Genomic DNA, 12,477 nt, shown 5'->3' with positions numbered 1-12,477 from the left:
TAGAAATTTTGAATTAAACGCTGATCACATCGGCTGAATGCCAAGTCTCTGTGTGTGTGTGTGTGCACGAGAGAAAAAAAAGCCTTGAAAATCATTTTTAATAATCGAGAACAGCCATTTACCGTTTTTGAACCGTCCACTTCTCCAGGTCGATTCCCTTTTTTCTACTCGACAAATTTGTGTGTGCATTTATACGAATAATACAGTTTAAAAATGAAATTTCATAATAATTATTTGTAATTTATGTTTTTTTCTAAACTTATACTAAAATCAAATCATCCTGAAAAATATACTCCTAGAAGATATTCTATTTTGCTATTGTGATCGTCTCAATCATTTCTTTGTTTTCCAAACAATTTACCATCGCAACTAGTGTATATTGTGTGTTTTCAAAAGGGCAGATAGAAGTAAAGAAGAAGAAGAAGAATAGTAGAGAAGAAGGGCAAACCAATAGTCGTGAATTCCTTTGTTAAACAGAATAAATTTTTGTTTCTTGGATATAGCGATAGCAAGAATGATAGAAGTAGAAATAATAATTTCGAATTTGATATCGATTTGTTTTTGTTCGTTTGTTTGTTTGTTTGTTGGCAATTTTGGTTTGTTTACGTATTTTGGGAGCAGAAAGGCAAAAATCTTTGCTCTCACCTGGTTTTCATCATATACCTCACCGGGTCTTAATCTTAACTGTAAAGAAGGTTAATGTTGCATTTTGGCAAGTGTAAAGGAGCACAAGCCGATGAAAGGCAACAGATGAGCATGAAGCAGAAGAAAAAATACGGTTATTCAATGCAAATCCAAAAGAGAAACGATTAATTTCTAAGCTTAGACCTCATTGTCCCTCAAACCCTCGGCATTATGTATTGATAGAAAATCAAATTTTCGTGAGGAAAAACCAATTAATTTGTAGTTTCAAGTGAAATAGCGAATAGCTAGATAGATCGTGGCGCAAGATAGAAAGATAGAGCCGCAGAACAAATGAAGAAATAAAGTAGAAGAAAAGGAAGAAGAAGAAGAAGAAATGTGTGTATGTATAAATGCAGTGTTAATGTGTAAATTGGCAAAATAGATAGATCGTTTTTATCTGTGTGTTTTTGTGTGTATTAATGATTTCAATGGGCTTTTTTTCCATATGTTGATGTGTTTATGCGGAGTAAATGTCATACCTTTTTCTCTTCGACCACTTCACCAGGACGGAGTTTTCTATGATCCTATTGTTTGTGTTTGTTGTGTGCATGTGTGTATTTTGGTTGTGTATTTGTGTACGTGTTGATTGTTGGGAACGTGTGTGTGCAGATTTGGATTTGGATTTGGATTTTGGTTTTTTTTTCATGTTTTCCATGTGTATTGCATATTTTGCATGCACGTGATATTTTTGGTGTGTGTTTTTTGATGATTTTGTTGTTTTTTTTTTGATGTGCAAAATTGGGGGAGGGGAAGATTTCCATAAATTTCCGGGGAAAAAAAAAATTAATAAATTTGAAAACAAAAAAAAAATCTTTTTTGATTATTCTATTCGCTATGTTTTCGCAAATGCATTTCGTGTAAATCGATTTGAATTGTGTGTGTTCGAAATTGGAGTTTGTTCGTCTAATGAACATTCACATACTGTTGAAAATTTGTTTTGGTCGTTCAAATTAATAGCAACAATAACAACAGCAGGAGAGAAAAAATTGTAATACAAATCCTATGAGTTGATCTAATCTACTGGTAAATCATATTTCTTAGGGTACAAAAATAGATTAAAATGAATTTCAAACAAACGTAAGAAAAAAACAACTATTCATCGTGTGTGTATATGCAAACGAATATGAAATCCTATTCTTTGTGCGTGAAATAGAATGTGTGAAACTACTAAGCTACTAACCGAATTTGAAAAACAACTCATAAAAATCATACGAATGAGGATGTGAGAATATGATGGCTACGGTTGTGCCAACATTTTCGTTTTAAAATTAGAACAATATAAAAATGTTCAACAGCGCTGTTGTAACATACACAAGATCATCTACCAAGTGCCTTACTCTTAAGCCATATATATATATATATATATTTCGGTTAGAATTAGAATACACGTTGGGCCAGAGTTTTGTGAACGAAACGAACAGCAAAACAATGTGTTTTTTTCTCTCACAAAAACCCGATTCTTGGACCAAAGACAAAAAAATAACACAATAATACATCGATTTTTTTTTTGAACAAACATTGTCGTTTTCGTTCAATGAAAAGCTTTGGAACCACGTGGTTAACAATCTACGTCAATTCCATTGATGAAAATTTGCGCAAAATTGATTGCGGACATTGTGATTTGTTCTCGTTTGCAAAATAAAATCACAAGTACAATAAACCACCGTTGAGACTACTTTCTGACCAACAAAAATATGTAGATATGGATAAAGGTACGAACCTCGTCGCTAATGATTAAACTTGGTCGACGTCCTGGCTCTTCTGGTGGAATCAATGAACCACGTCGACTTGATGAGCCAGACCCAGGTGCCAATGAACTCTTACGCTCACCGAACGGACTCTTCTCACGAATCACCTCAATCTTTGGTGCTTCCGGCGCTCGAATTTCGGGCGCATTGATTTCTGGCACTTTAACCGCTGGAATATCCTGTTGAATATCAATACCGTTAAACCATATATTTTGCCATAGCTATATCATTTGATCTCAGTTCGTTTTTTTTGAGTATTGATAACAATAAAAACCAATCAGAAACCACTAACCATTTTTAATTTATTCTTATTCTATGAACTGAATTGATTTGTTTTTTTTTCTCTTGTTGCTTAAAATACAATTTCTGACGCAATCTTTTAATAAGTCAACATTTTGAACATGAGTTAACAAGTAAAATGAACAACATTTCCAATTGGCACTTTGCTTAAATTGTTGTTTATAATCACAATCAGTGGTTTTCTTCGATATACTAAAACGAAATGAAAGTTAAGATTCTAAACGTCTTTAAATTGATTGGCTATTTTCACTTGGGCGTCTCTTAAAATATACCAATTAATTGGAAAAAATATCATAATTATCGTAGCTATACATTAGGTTACGAATTTTGTGCGCACTGTGGAAATGAATGTTGTTACGTAAATTGAAGCACAAAAGAACGAATGAAATGATACCCGTCTAGTCAAATCGGTTTGTGAGTCCATGCGAAACGACACGTTCAACCAACCAACCAACCAACCAACTGACTGACTGACTGACTGGCAAAGAAAAAAATGATTTAGAACCAGAAGAACTACTGGCTCCTGCTGTACGACACTTGGGATTCTAAAATATGTGAAGAGCATACGAGATTTACACACTCTCGTTAAATCGCAACACCAAAAGAAAAAAATCACAATAATTTAGATCACACAAATATTTTGGCGGCCCATGATTGTACAAAGACGTTGATGTTGTTGTAACCGTTTAGGCTTGTTATTTTTGTTTGTTTTTTTTTGCTTTTCGGTATTACTTCTTAATTTATCACCATTTTTTTGTCGATTTGCCTGTTCTTTTTCAAGTAATTACATGAGGCGGGCGAACAGACAAATATGCAGTAAATGAGAGTGAGAGTGCGAGTGCGAGCAAGGTGTTATTTCGTCGGTGTGCAGATCGTTTCCTATTCTTAGTCACGATATTTTTTTTGTTTGCATTTGTCTTCACGCAGATCATCTATTGTGTATGATGTATGTGATATGTACACCAAAAAATCAATCAAAATTGAACTTTATGATACGCGTTTGAGTCGCTCGTTGCTTTTTCTCGTCTCTTAAATTTAAGAAAAAATGTGAAAAATGTAAAGGAGAGAAAAAAACGCACTGAAGGCAAAATATCGTCCATACAATCTCAAGCAATAAGGAGTCAACCGAAAATATTGAAGTCTATACAACGATTTCATAACAGATCATCTCTGTGAACTCACTCACTTGAGCACTTCATGTATTAGCGCACGTATACAAACCATAATAATTGTGTACTGACAAGTTATACCATCACCAAGTGCAAATATCTTTTTTCTTTTGCTGTATAAGAGGCAATTCAATACTTGGATATGATACAAACGTTCACATGGTTGCTTTCTACTGAATTTCAACATATTTTCCGACGTCCCTTCCTTGCGGTAGTCTCTCTCATTACGTGTGCGTTTTGCTTTTATTTAGAAAACTTTAGACTTTAGACTACTTTTCAGCACTTGAGGAATATCAGTATGACAAAACCTGCATGTGTTTGAAATGTGCAAACAATAAAGATGAGAAACAAAACGGTGTAGACAAAAGTTATGAAATTGGAAATATAGCCGATTCATGAGCATAGTGTGACACGGTTAAGATTTGGTGAACAGAGAAAAACAAATCGCAATAACAGAGAATAAAAAAAAATTATGAAATTGAACAATCCTCATTTTTACTAGACAATCTAAATGTTATGAATTCATAGAGTTAAATTAAAAGTCTAATTGATTAAAAAGGATTTAATTGTTGAATTTTTGTTGTTGTTGTTGTTCAACCTATTTGTGGTTCTTAATGGCCGATGATCGTGGCCTTTGTTGGCGCAGATCTATTATAATTTTCGGCGCATTTTCACAAAATCATTATGCGAAAACATGAATGTGAATGACGTTATCATACAACATATTATTGCCATAGTAATTTTAATTAAGATTTTTCAAATGATTGCCAGGTGATCTTCAATTGATCACATTATTGCGATTGTTGGTTGCCACTATCCTCATTTCAGCTGAAGGTTGCTGGTTCGAATGGTGTTTGTTTAAATTCATGAAAGATCAAAATTATTCGATAAACTGAATACAACAATTTCTTATACTCTGCGTCGATGTTGTTTTATGACGACAACAACTGTACAGAAACTATTTTTTGTGTGTGTAGTATTTCAAATACCGAACGATTATGACAAACGTTCGAGAGAGCAGCTTAGAAGTACCATGAGATCATTTACATTTGTGGGAAGAAAACAGCACAAGCAAAAATGACCGGGCAATCGTCACTTCAAATAGTAGGTAAAATTATTGGTGTCGATTCTTCTCATGTAGTACCTACAAAGTTACAGTTGGACGTATAGACCATTTGGCCATTTGTAAGCGAATCGCCGTTAACTCAGTTGTATGCCGTCCGTTATTCGAGCACGCTCGTCAGTCAAACCAGTCAAATCTCACGGGCACGCAAAAATATGCGATTCGCTCGAATTCACATTGCATTCATTGTTGATGTTCACAAAACGTTAAAATGGGTTGCTGTCATAGCAGTGATGGGATATTACACTTCATTTGGATCTATTTGCATTTTTTGGCCGTTTTCATTCTGATCGCTTGGCGCACAAATTTTTTTTCAGTCGTGCTCGACTCTTCAAGCCAGATTGTCGTTAATAAAAAAAACACCGAGTCTAATGAGCGACTTAATACATGCACAGTATAACGACTACGACAAACTAGATTTATTACTTTGTTATGGTCACAATATTCACATTAAAAGAAATAGGTGCCCGAAGCCTGATGCCAATGCAAGTCGCTCGTTTTCTGTGTATTTTTTTTCGGGTGGTAGACGCGCACGTTTTTCTTTCGACGCTTCTGATTGGTTTTCACCGTTGAATCAACATAAAAAAAGTGAGATTTCATATGGAAAAGTCTTACCTTCTTTGATTTATCGAATTCGGGCTTTTCGAATTTCTCCAATTCGGGTCTTTCGTAATCGTCGATATCAGGCATATCGGCGTGTCTTGGTCCAGCCAGCCTTGTCTGCTTTGCTTGATTTGGCTCGAGTGATTTTAATGTTGCCTTTTGCTGTATATTCAAATTGCGGATGGAAAAAAATGGGAAACAATTAGAACAAAGCCGTATTTGTGTTTTGCAAAACCCAGTTAAAACTCGTCACACTGCAAACGTAGAAAAGTTTCGAGAAAATAGATAGATAAATAGACAGATAGATAATGTAAGATCAAGAAGTAGACGTGGAAAGAGAAAATAAGCAAAATAGAAGAAAAATTTGATCAAATCAAATGATCTAAGAAACGTCAGCAATAGAACGATCGGTTGCCACGATAATTCAAGAAAATTCGAACAACAACAAGAACATGAACAACGATAGCATAAGAAAAAAAGTAACAAAAAATTGTATTGCCTTCAAAAGTGTCCACACCAAAGAGGCCGAAATGTTAGAAGAATGCGTGTCTGATGCTTTCGGGTTTGTTCGAAGGAGAACCATTTTAAACACCTGTAACTGTTAGGATGCATTGAAACAATTCACACAAAAAGCAATCGCAATAAAATTTGGCACGGATTTTTGTCAAGAAATTCTTTTGTTTTTTTTTTCCTCTCTAAATTGTATATGAATATGCAATTTTAATAATATTGGTCATGGCAACCTCACGCATATATAGTAATTTTATAAGCAAAGATCCAACGAATAATTCAGAAATAGAGATAAACAAAGAAAGAAAGATGTTCTCAACAAGTGCGACATTGCATCTGTGACAGTCACCACATTGTCGAAACCATTTTCCGTTCAAATGTTCAATTTAGTCGGTTTTTGGGTTTTATGTTCCAAGTATAATGCCATCAAAATGATTCGTAAGAGGTTTAAAAGCAAAAAAAAAATTATATGTACAAAACGAAACCAAATGAAATAACAAAAAAAATGTGTTAAAAAAGAGAGAGAAAAAACGGAAGGTAAAACTTGAAGAGAATAGTGTACGATGCAAGCGATAAATAAAGAGCATAGTTCCGTAAGAGAAATAAGTCAGACGATTGAATTAGAGATAGTAGAAAAATCAGAAAAATTTTCAGCTTTTAGAATTTGAATACGGATAGAATTTTGCCACAACAATAACAACAAAAAATCTACGGCAATAGACATAATGGATAAGCGTGAGCCAGAGAGATAGACAGAGGAAAAAAAAAGAGTTGGCTCAATTTCGCGTTACCTTGGTCAATGAGCTTTCTTTTTGCTCGGCTTTTTGTGGTGTAGCTTTATCTTTAGCCACAGGTTTCAATTGAATATCGATAAAACTTTCATTTTCAATGACTTCTCGCTTGAGTTGTGATGGTCGACGCAAACTCAGTCTTCGTGGTTGGTCGATCGGAGCTTCTTCTTTGGCCTGTATGGTATGGGTGTTGTTTTGGTTAATTGCAAGGGATTTTAGGGGTAGGATATGCATGTGTGTTTGTATGTGCGGTGTGCGGTGTGCGCGCGCATTTGCAATGTGCAATAGGCAATTGAATTTGCATGTGCACAAAATCATGAAATAAATATGTGTGTATGCATTTACAAGATCATATGAAATATTCAAATAAAAAAAAATAACATCATTATCATGAAACATGTTACTTTTTTTCTCGAAAAATGTGTCACACAAAATTGATTGAAAATATTGTTTTTTGAGCTTCGGACTAATTTATGTGCATATAACATGTAGAATACGTATGTGAACGAATAACATGAAACAAAACACACAATAACACGGAAAATATATACTTGCCTTTTTTACTTCGACTTTGTCATCCTGATTATGCGACATCACGCATTACATACGAACCAAAGTGCAAGTTGAGAAAATATCACAAAAAATGAAACAAATTATAAACGGTGCATTGTAATACGAAGCGTGTCATTTACAAAAGAAAAAAAAGATCCACAAAAATGTTTACTACCTCTGGAGTTATGAGCATTGGTGGCTTCAACGTTGGTTTTGCTTGTTCTGGTCCTTCTTCAGGCAATTTACCCTTACCCAAAGTAAGGCCTTTTTTGGCATCAACGGCAAGAGGAGCTTCTTCTTTCTACACATTCATCATAATATTCAATGTATATTAAAAATATTACCACAAAACAAAATCCATAAGATACAAATCGGTGCCCATAAATCAATGACAATAGCCCAGTGATCAGATTATTCATATACAATGTATGTATGAAACAATAGAAGAAGAAAAAAACAACCAACTAACCTTTGACAATCCATTTTTGGTTGCTTCAGTGGCTTCAGCCGTGCTTTCGACGGGCGTTTCGGATTTTTTAGTTGGTAGTTCACCAGCCTTTGTTGCTTTGCTTGGATCGAATTCTGACTCTTCATAGACTTCCAATTCGGGGCGTTCGTAGTCAGGAATTTCAGGCAAGTCTTCGTACTTCTTGGCCTTTGGTACCTTGACTTTGGTACGTTTAACCTCTTCCTTTTTCGGTTCTTCTTTCGGTTTTATTACTTTTTTCAATTTTGGCAATTCTTCAACTGGCTGAACAACTTCGGGTTTCTACAGTGTTGTTGTGCGTAAGTTATTCGTGAAATTAGATTGGTTCTGTTTACATTTAAAGTTAGTGCAGTGTACAAAAAGCGTTACGATTTTAACATTGACACATTGATATAGGCACAAAAAGCTAAATTCGATCGAAATTCGATGATGTTTGTCAACCAACCATGGTCGGTCAACAATACAGTTCTGCAAATATTCAAGATGAAAACATTGATCGAACACAAAGACAATAAGCGAGACATCAAAATGAAAAGCATTCACGCTGAGCGGCGAGATAGACGCATAGACAATAGCAATTGACGCAGAACATAAATCACATAGACGACATCGATAGAATATGACAATTGGCACATGAAATGCGCTAACTTTACCTTAATTGAGGCACGGCGGCTTTGATCAAGCGGTTTTAATAACGGACGTTTTTCAACAACACTGAAGTCTGGTTCACCCACCTAAACTCAAATGCCATTTATACGATGATGAAATTGCTTAACAATGTTTTTCCCTCGTAAAACTCAATTGACTATTTTACAAGAGGCTTTGAATAACTTGTATACTAACAAATACAGTACAAACAATTGGGAATGGAATACAAATTGAAGGGAAAACGTACCTTTTTAGAAAGCTTTTCAGCGACCGATTCACGTCGACTTCCCGGCTTTTCGTCCTTGGAAACAGACGAACGACGACTGCTGTCGTCTTTGTCAGTGGCTACAGAAGTGCGACGACTATCAACTTTTTCGGTTTCATCCTTGGCTTCATCCTAATGTATATGTGTTTACACAAAAATGACGAATGTACTACATAGAATGTTGGGATTTTGTTATTCACACATAAACAAATATAGTGTTCAAAAAGCTCCGATCTTGATGACTCCGTCATCGACCAATCAAATAAGTTGTGTCAAACCCATTGAAGTGTGCTAAACTATTTTCGAAACTCGAAAAAAAATATTTTTTCCAAAATCAATATAAGACTTACCACAAAATGCTTAAGATCAACCTTCTCTAATTCCATACGCTACAATTTGAAAAGAAAAAATATAATGATCAGAAATCGATGGTGTTATTAATGTGATATTTTGAATACACTTGGTGGTGTTTATGCTGTAAATCATTAAAATAAATTACCTCTGGTTCGGTTTTGGGTTCAACAACACCATTTTCGATCTTTGATTCAGGCTTAGCTTCCTTTAAATTTCAACACAAATTAACTCAGGTATATTGGAGATGACAAATATATACATATATGGCACATAAATGGAGAATGTTTACTTACTTCGGCTGGTTCTTTCTTTTTGGTAACCTTTGCCTTTGGTTTCGCCTCCTCGGCAGCTTCCTAAAAATGATTTTTTTTTTCAACATAAAACATGAATAAATTAGCCACAAATTTTAGTTTTCCTTTATTATTAATTCTTTTTCTGCATCTGAGTGGTGTTATGTGTAAATTTTGGCAGTGTAAGCGGAGAGAGATCAAGCGAAGCTCATGTTTGCTTTGTAATATTGACGTATACCTCGATCGATGGCGTGATCTTTTCGGGGGATTTTTCCTTTTTCGATCCACGACGCGATGATGGCTTTGAAGCCGGTTTCAAATCATCTTCATTGACAGTATCAACTTGAATATGATCTGGTTCATCAATGGATTCAACAGGCTCTTCGGCCTTCTTTGGCTTCTTCTCGCCAATTGATTTTCGTTTGACTTCAGTTGTCTTTTTAGCTTTTGGCTTTTCTTCGTCAATTTTCTGCTCTTCTGGTTCAGCATACTTTTCTTTTGGCTTCTTCTCGGTGACGGTTTCCTCTTCGTCAACCAATTTGACAGCGCTAATTTTCTTTTCCTTTGGCTTCGGCTTCTTATCAGCGACTGGCGCTTTCTCAGATTCTTCATCAGCTGAGCCAACTTCGTCGATCTAAGCCGCGATTTTGTTTTATGACAGATAGCGTATGTGTTGATGTGGTAAGTGTTACATAAGGAAGTTTTGGGTAATAGTTTTATATAGGTATAACGTGAGAATTATTTACAAGGTGCTTTGGTTAAATACCAAAATTTGGTAATAAATAGTAACAAGAGACTTACCTTTCGTTTGGTGGGCTCTTCTGCCTTCTTAACCTCTTCTTCGACAACTTCCTCCCTCATTTCTTCATCCTCCTTCATTTATGAATGAAATTGCACAGGAATTAGTCACAAAAAAGGTTTACACAAAAAATAATTGTCGGGGAATTGTTCCACAACGAATTTAACACAAGAAATTTCAAAAATGTTTCTTTATACTCCAAAATTACGATTAGTTACATATCTTTCAAATGTTTGCCATTGAGAACTTACTGAGATGACCTTTTTGTTTTGTTTAGCCTTTTTGAGCTTAACATCGAATGGTCCCTTTGTTTCTTCCAGATTTTCCTCTTCTTCCTCTTCCTCCACTTCGATGGTCTCTTCAACATTTTCTTCTTCCTTCTTCTTCTTCTTGTCTTCGACCTTTTTCACGGTTACAGTTGCCGAACACTCATCCATACCGCTGTCGTTTTTGATAACGCATTTGTATGTACCAGAGTGTTCGTTCCGCTTGCATCTTGAAATACGAAGTGTGGCTGACTTGCCATCGAATGATTGTCGAATATGCTCTGACTCCCTGATGATTGTCGAATCTTTGTACCTAAATTATCAACGTTTATAAATTAATTGGAATTTTGGAATATTGGAAAACATCGAATGTACGTAAGAGATCAGATATCGTACCAAATGACTTTGGTCTTTTTCAATGTTTTCTTCAGTTCGACGTTCAACTCAAGTGAGCGAGTTTCTTCGATGGTCTCGTCACGCAAACGCTTCTTAATTTCGGGCACGGCTGGTTTTTCCTCATCCTCTGCTTCTGGAATATCGATCAATTCCACAGTTTGCGAAACAGCTTCACCCTTTTCGTTCTTAGCAATCATTTGGTATGAGCCCTTGTCGGCATCATTTATCTCAGTGATTTCCAATTGAACAGCGAATTCGCCTTCTTTGACTTGTTTCACCTCGACCTTATGACGTTTGCCTTCGGCCACTTCATTCTTCTCCTTGAACCATGTACATTTTGGTGCAAATTTGCTGACCACCATGCACTCAATGACAACGGTTTTCTTTTTGATGATCTTGATGATCCTCGGTCTGTCCTTGATCACCGGCACAACTATAATTTCAATGCAAACCATTTGGAATCAATTCAAATTAAATTTATATCAAAACTCACTCTCAATGTTCAATGTCAAATTGGCATTAAGTTCGCCCAAAGCATTCTTGATGTTACATTTGTACAATCCAGAATCTTCAAGATTTGGCTCGGACAATTCCAAGCGAATCTCGTAAATGTCTTCTCTTTGTTCCATGTACAATTTGATTTGGCTGGTCTCCGTAATGATTTGGCCCCCTTTGGTCCATGTGATTTCCGGACCTGGATTTGCCTTGACTTTTGCTTCCATGATCACCAATTTGCCGTTATCACGCGACAATATGCGTGGCTTTTCGACAAATGTTGGTCCCTCGCCTTCTGGCTCTGGTTCGGCTTCAATGTTAAAATTGTAACCCATTTGGAATTAATGCAACACAATTCAAATTAAATTTATATTAAAACTCACCCTCAATGTTCAAATTCAAATTGGCATTGCTTTCACCGAACTCATTTTTCACGTGACAACGATAGGTACCACCGTCTGATGTGCCTGGATCCTATTGCCAATTAAACAATCGAATACAATGAATACATGGTTAGAAACGATAAAACAAAATTTAAAAAAAAAACTGCCCATTTGATTTTACCTTGATCTCAAGCACCAGTTCATAAATATCCTCTTCGGTGGATGTTGACTTGATCTTAATCTTTGATGTTTCCTTAACCACATCCTTCTCGCGATACCAAGTAACCACGGCAGCTGGTTTAGATTTGCAACGGCATTTCATAGTAATGAGTGTACCGGCCTCGTTTGGAATAATACGAGGCTTCTCAACAAACGATGGTGCGAATCCATTTGGATCTTCGCCACCTTTATTATCAAAGAAAAAAAACCATCACTTTTCAATTCGCAAATATTTGTATGTGAAAAGAGAAAAAATATTCAAAAGACCAGACTACCCAGCCGCCTCGCTATTGCTACACAAGATTTAAAAAAAAATCAGCTCAACAGTAGTATAACCATTCGATATTAAATCGTTTCAATTTTCTTCTTCATCATTGGTATCGCCATCATTATCA

At 35.6% G+C, this 12,477-nt stretch overlaps 1 protein-coding gene across 14 annotated transcripts in view; it reads right to left on the bottom strand.

Annotated features, from left to right (window-relative positions):
- Positions 1-12,477, bottom strand: part of LOC129575162 (twitchin) — a 54,138-nt gene that overhangs the window by 29,045 nt on the left and 12,616 nt on the right. For 7 of the 14 annotated variants that reach the window (XM_055458147.1, XM_055458155.1, XM_055458148.1 and 4 more), the window contains 19 exons: positions 12,045-12,268; positions 11,864-11,954; positions 11,479-11,790; positions 10,986-11,418; positions 10,575-10,902; positions 10,326-10,397; positions 9,763-10,158; positions 9,528-9,587; positions 9,380-9,439; positions 9,231-9,269; positions 8,863-9,012; positions 8,621-8,701; positions 7,950-8,249; positions 7,656-7,781; positions 7,484-7,507; positions 6,929-7,102; positions 5,640-5,789; positions 2,405-2,611; positions 1,164-1,208 (listed from right to left, as the gene is read on the bottom strand). In XM_055458147.1, the coding sequence (XP_055314122.1) occupies positions 1,164-1,208; positions 2,405-2,611; positions 5,640-5,789; positions 6,929-7,102; positions 7,484-7,507; positions 7,656-7,781; positions 7,950-8,249; positions 8,621-8,701; positions 8,863-9,012; positions 9,231-9,269; positions 9,380-9,439; positions 9,528-9,587; positions 9,763-10,158; positions 10,326-10,397; positions 10,575-10,902; positions 10,986-11,418; positions 11,479-11,790; positions 11,864-11,954; positions 12,045-12,268 (3,272 nt within the window). The remainder of the gene's footprint in view (positions 1-1,163; positions 1,209-2,404; positions 2,612-5,639; positions 5,790-6,928; positions 7,103-7,483; positions 7,508-7,655; positions 7,782-7,949; positions 8,250-8,620; positions 8,702-8,862; positions 9,013-9,230; positions 9,270-9,379; positions 9,440-9,527; positions 9,588-9,762; positions 10,159-10,325; positions 10,398-10,574; positions 10,903-10,985; positions 11,419-11,478; positions 11,791-11,863; positions 11,955-12,044; positions 12,269-12,477) is intronic. The other 7 variants (XM_055458150.1, XM_055458152.1, XM_055458158.1 and 4 more) reach the window with 3 other exon arrangements.

This window comes from Sitodiplosis mosellana, unplaced genomic scaffold, assembly GCF_009176505.1.
Source record: "Sitodiplosis mosellana isolate CC-2019 unplaced genomic scaffold, AAFC_SMos_1.0 Smas_scaffold_6166, whole genome shotgun sequence".
Lineage (NCBI taxonomy): Eukaryota > Metazoa > Arthropoda > Insecta > Diptera > Cecidomyiidae > Sitodiplosis > Sitodiplosis mosellana.
Note: the sequence above shows the minus strand (reverse complement) of the source record. Positions and strands in the feature narration are given on the sequence as shown.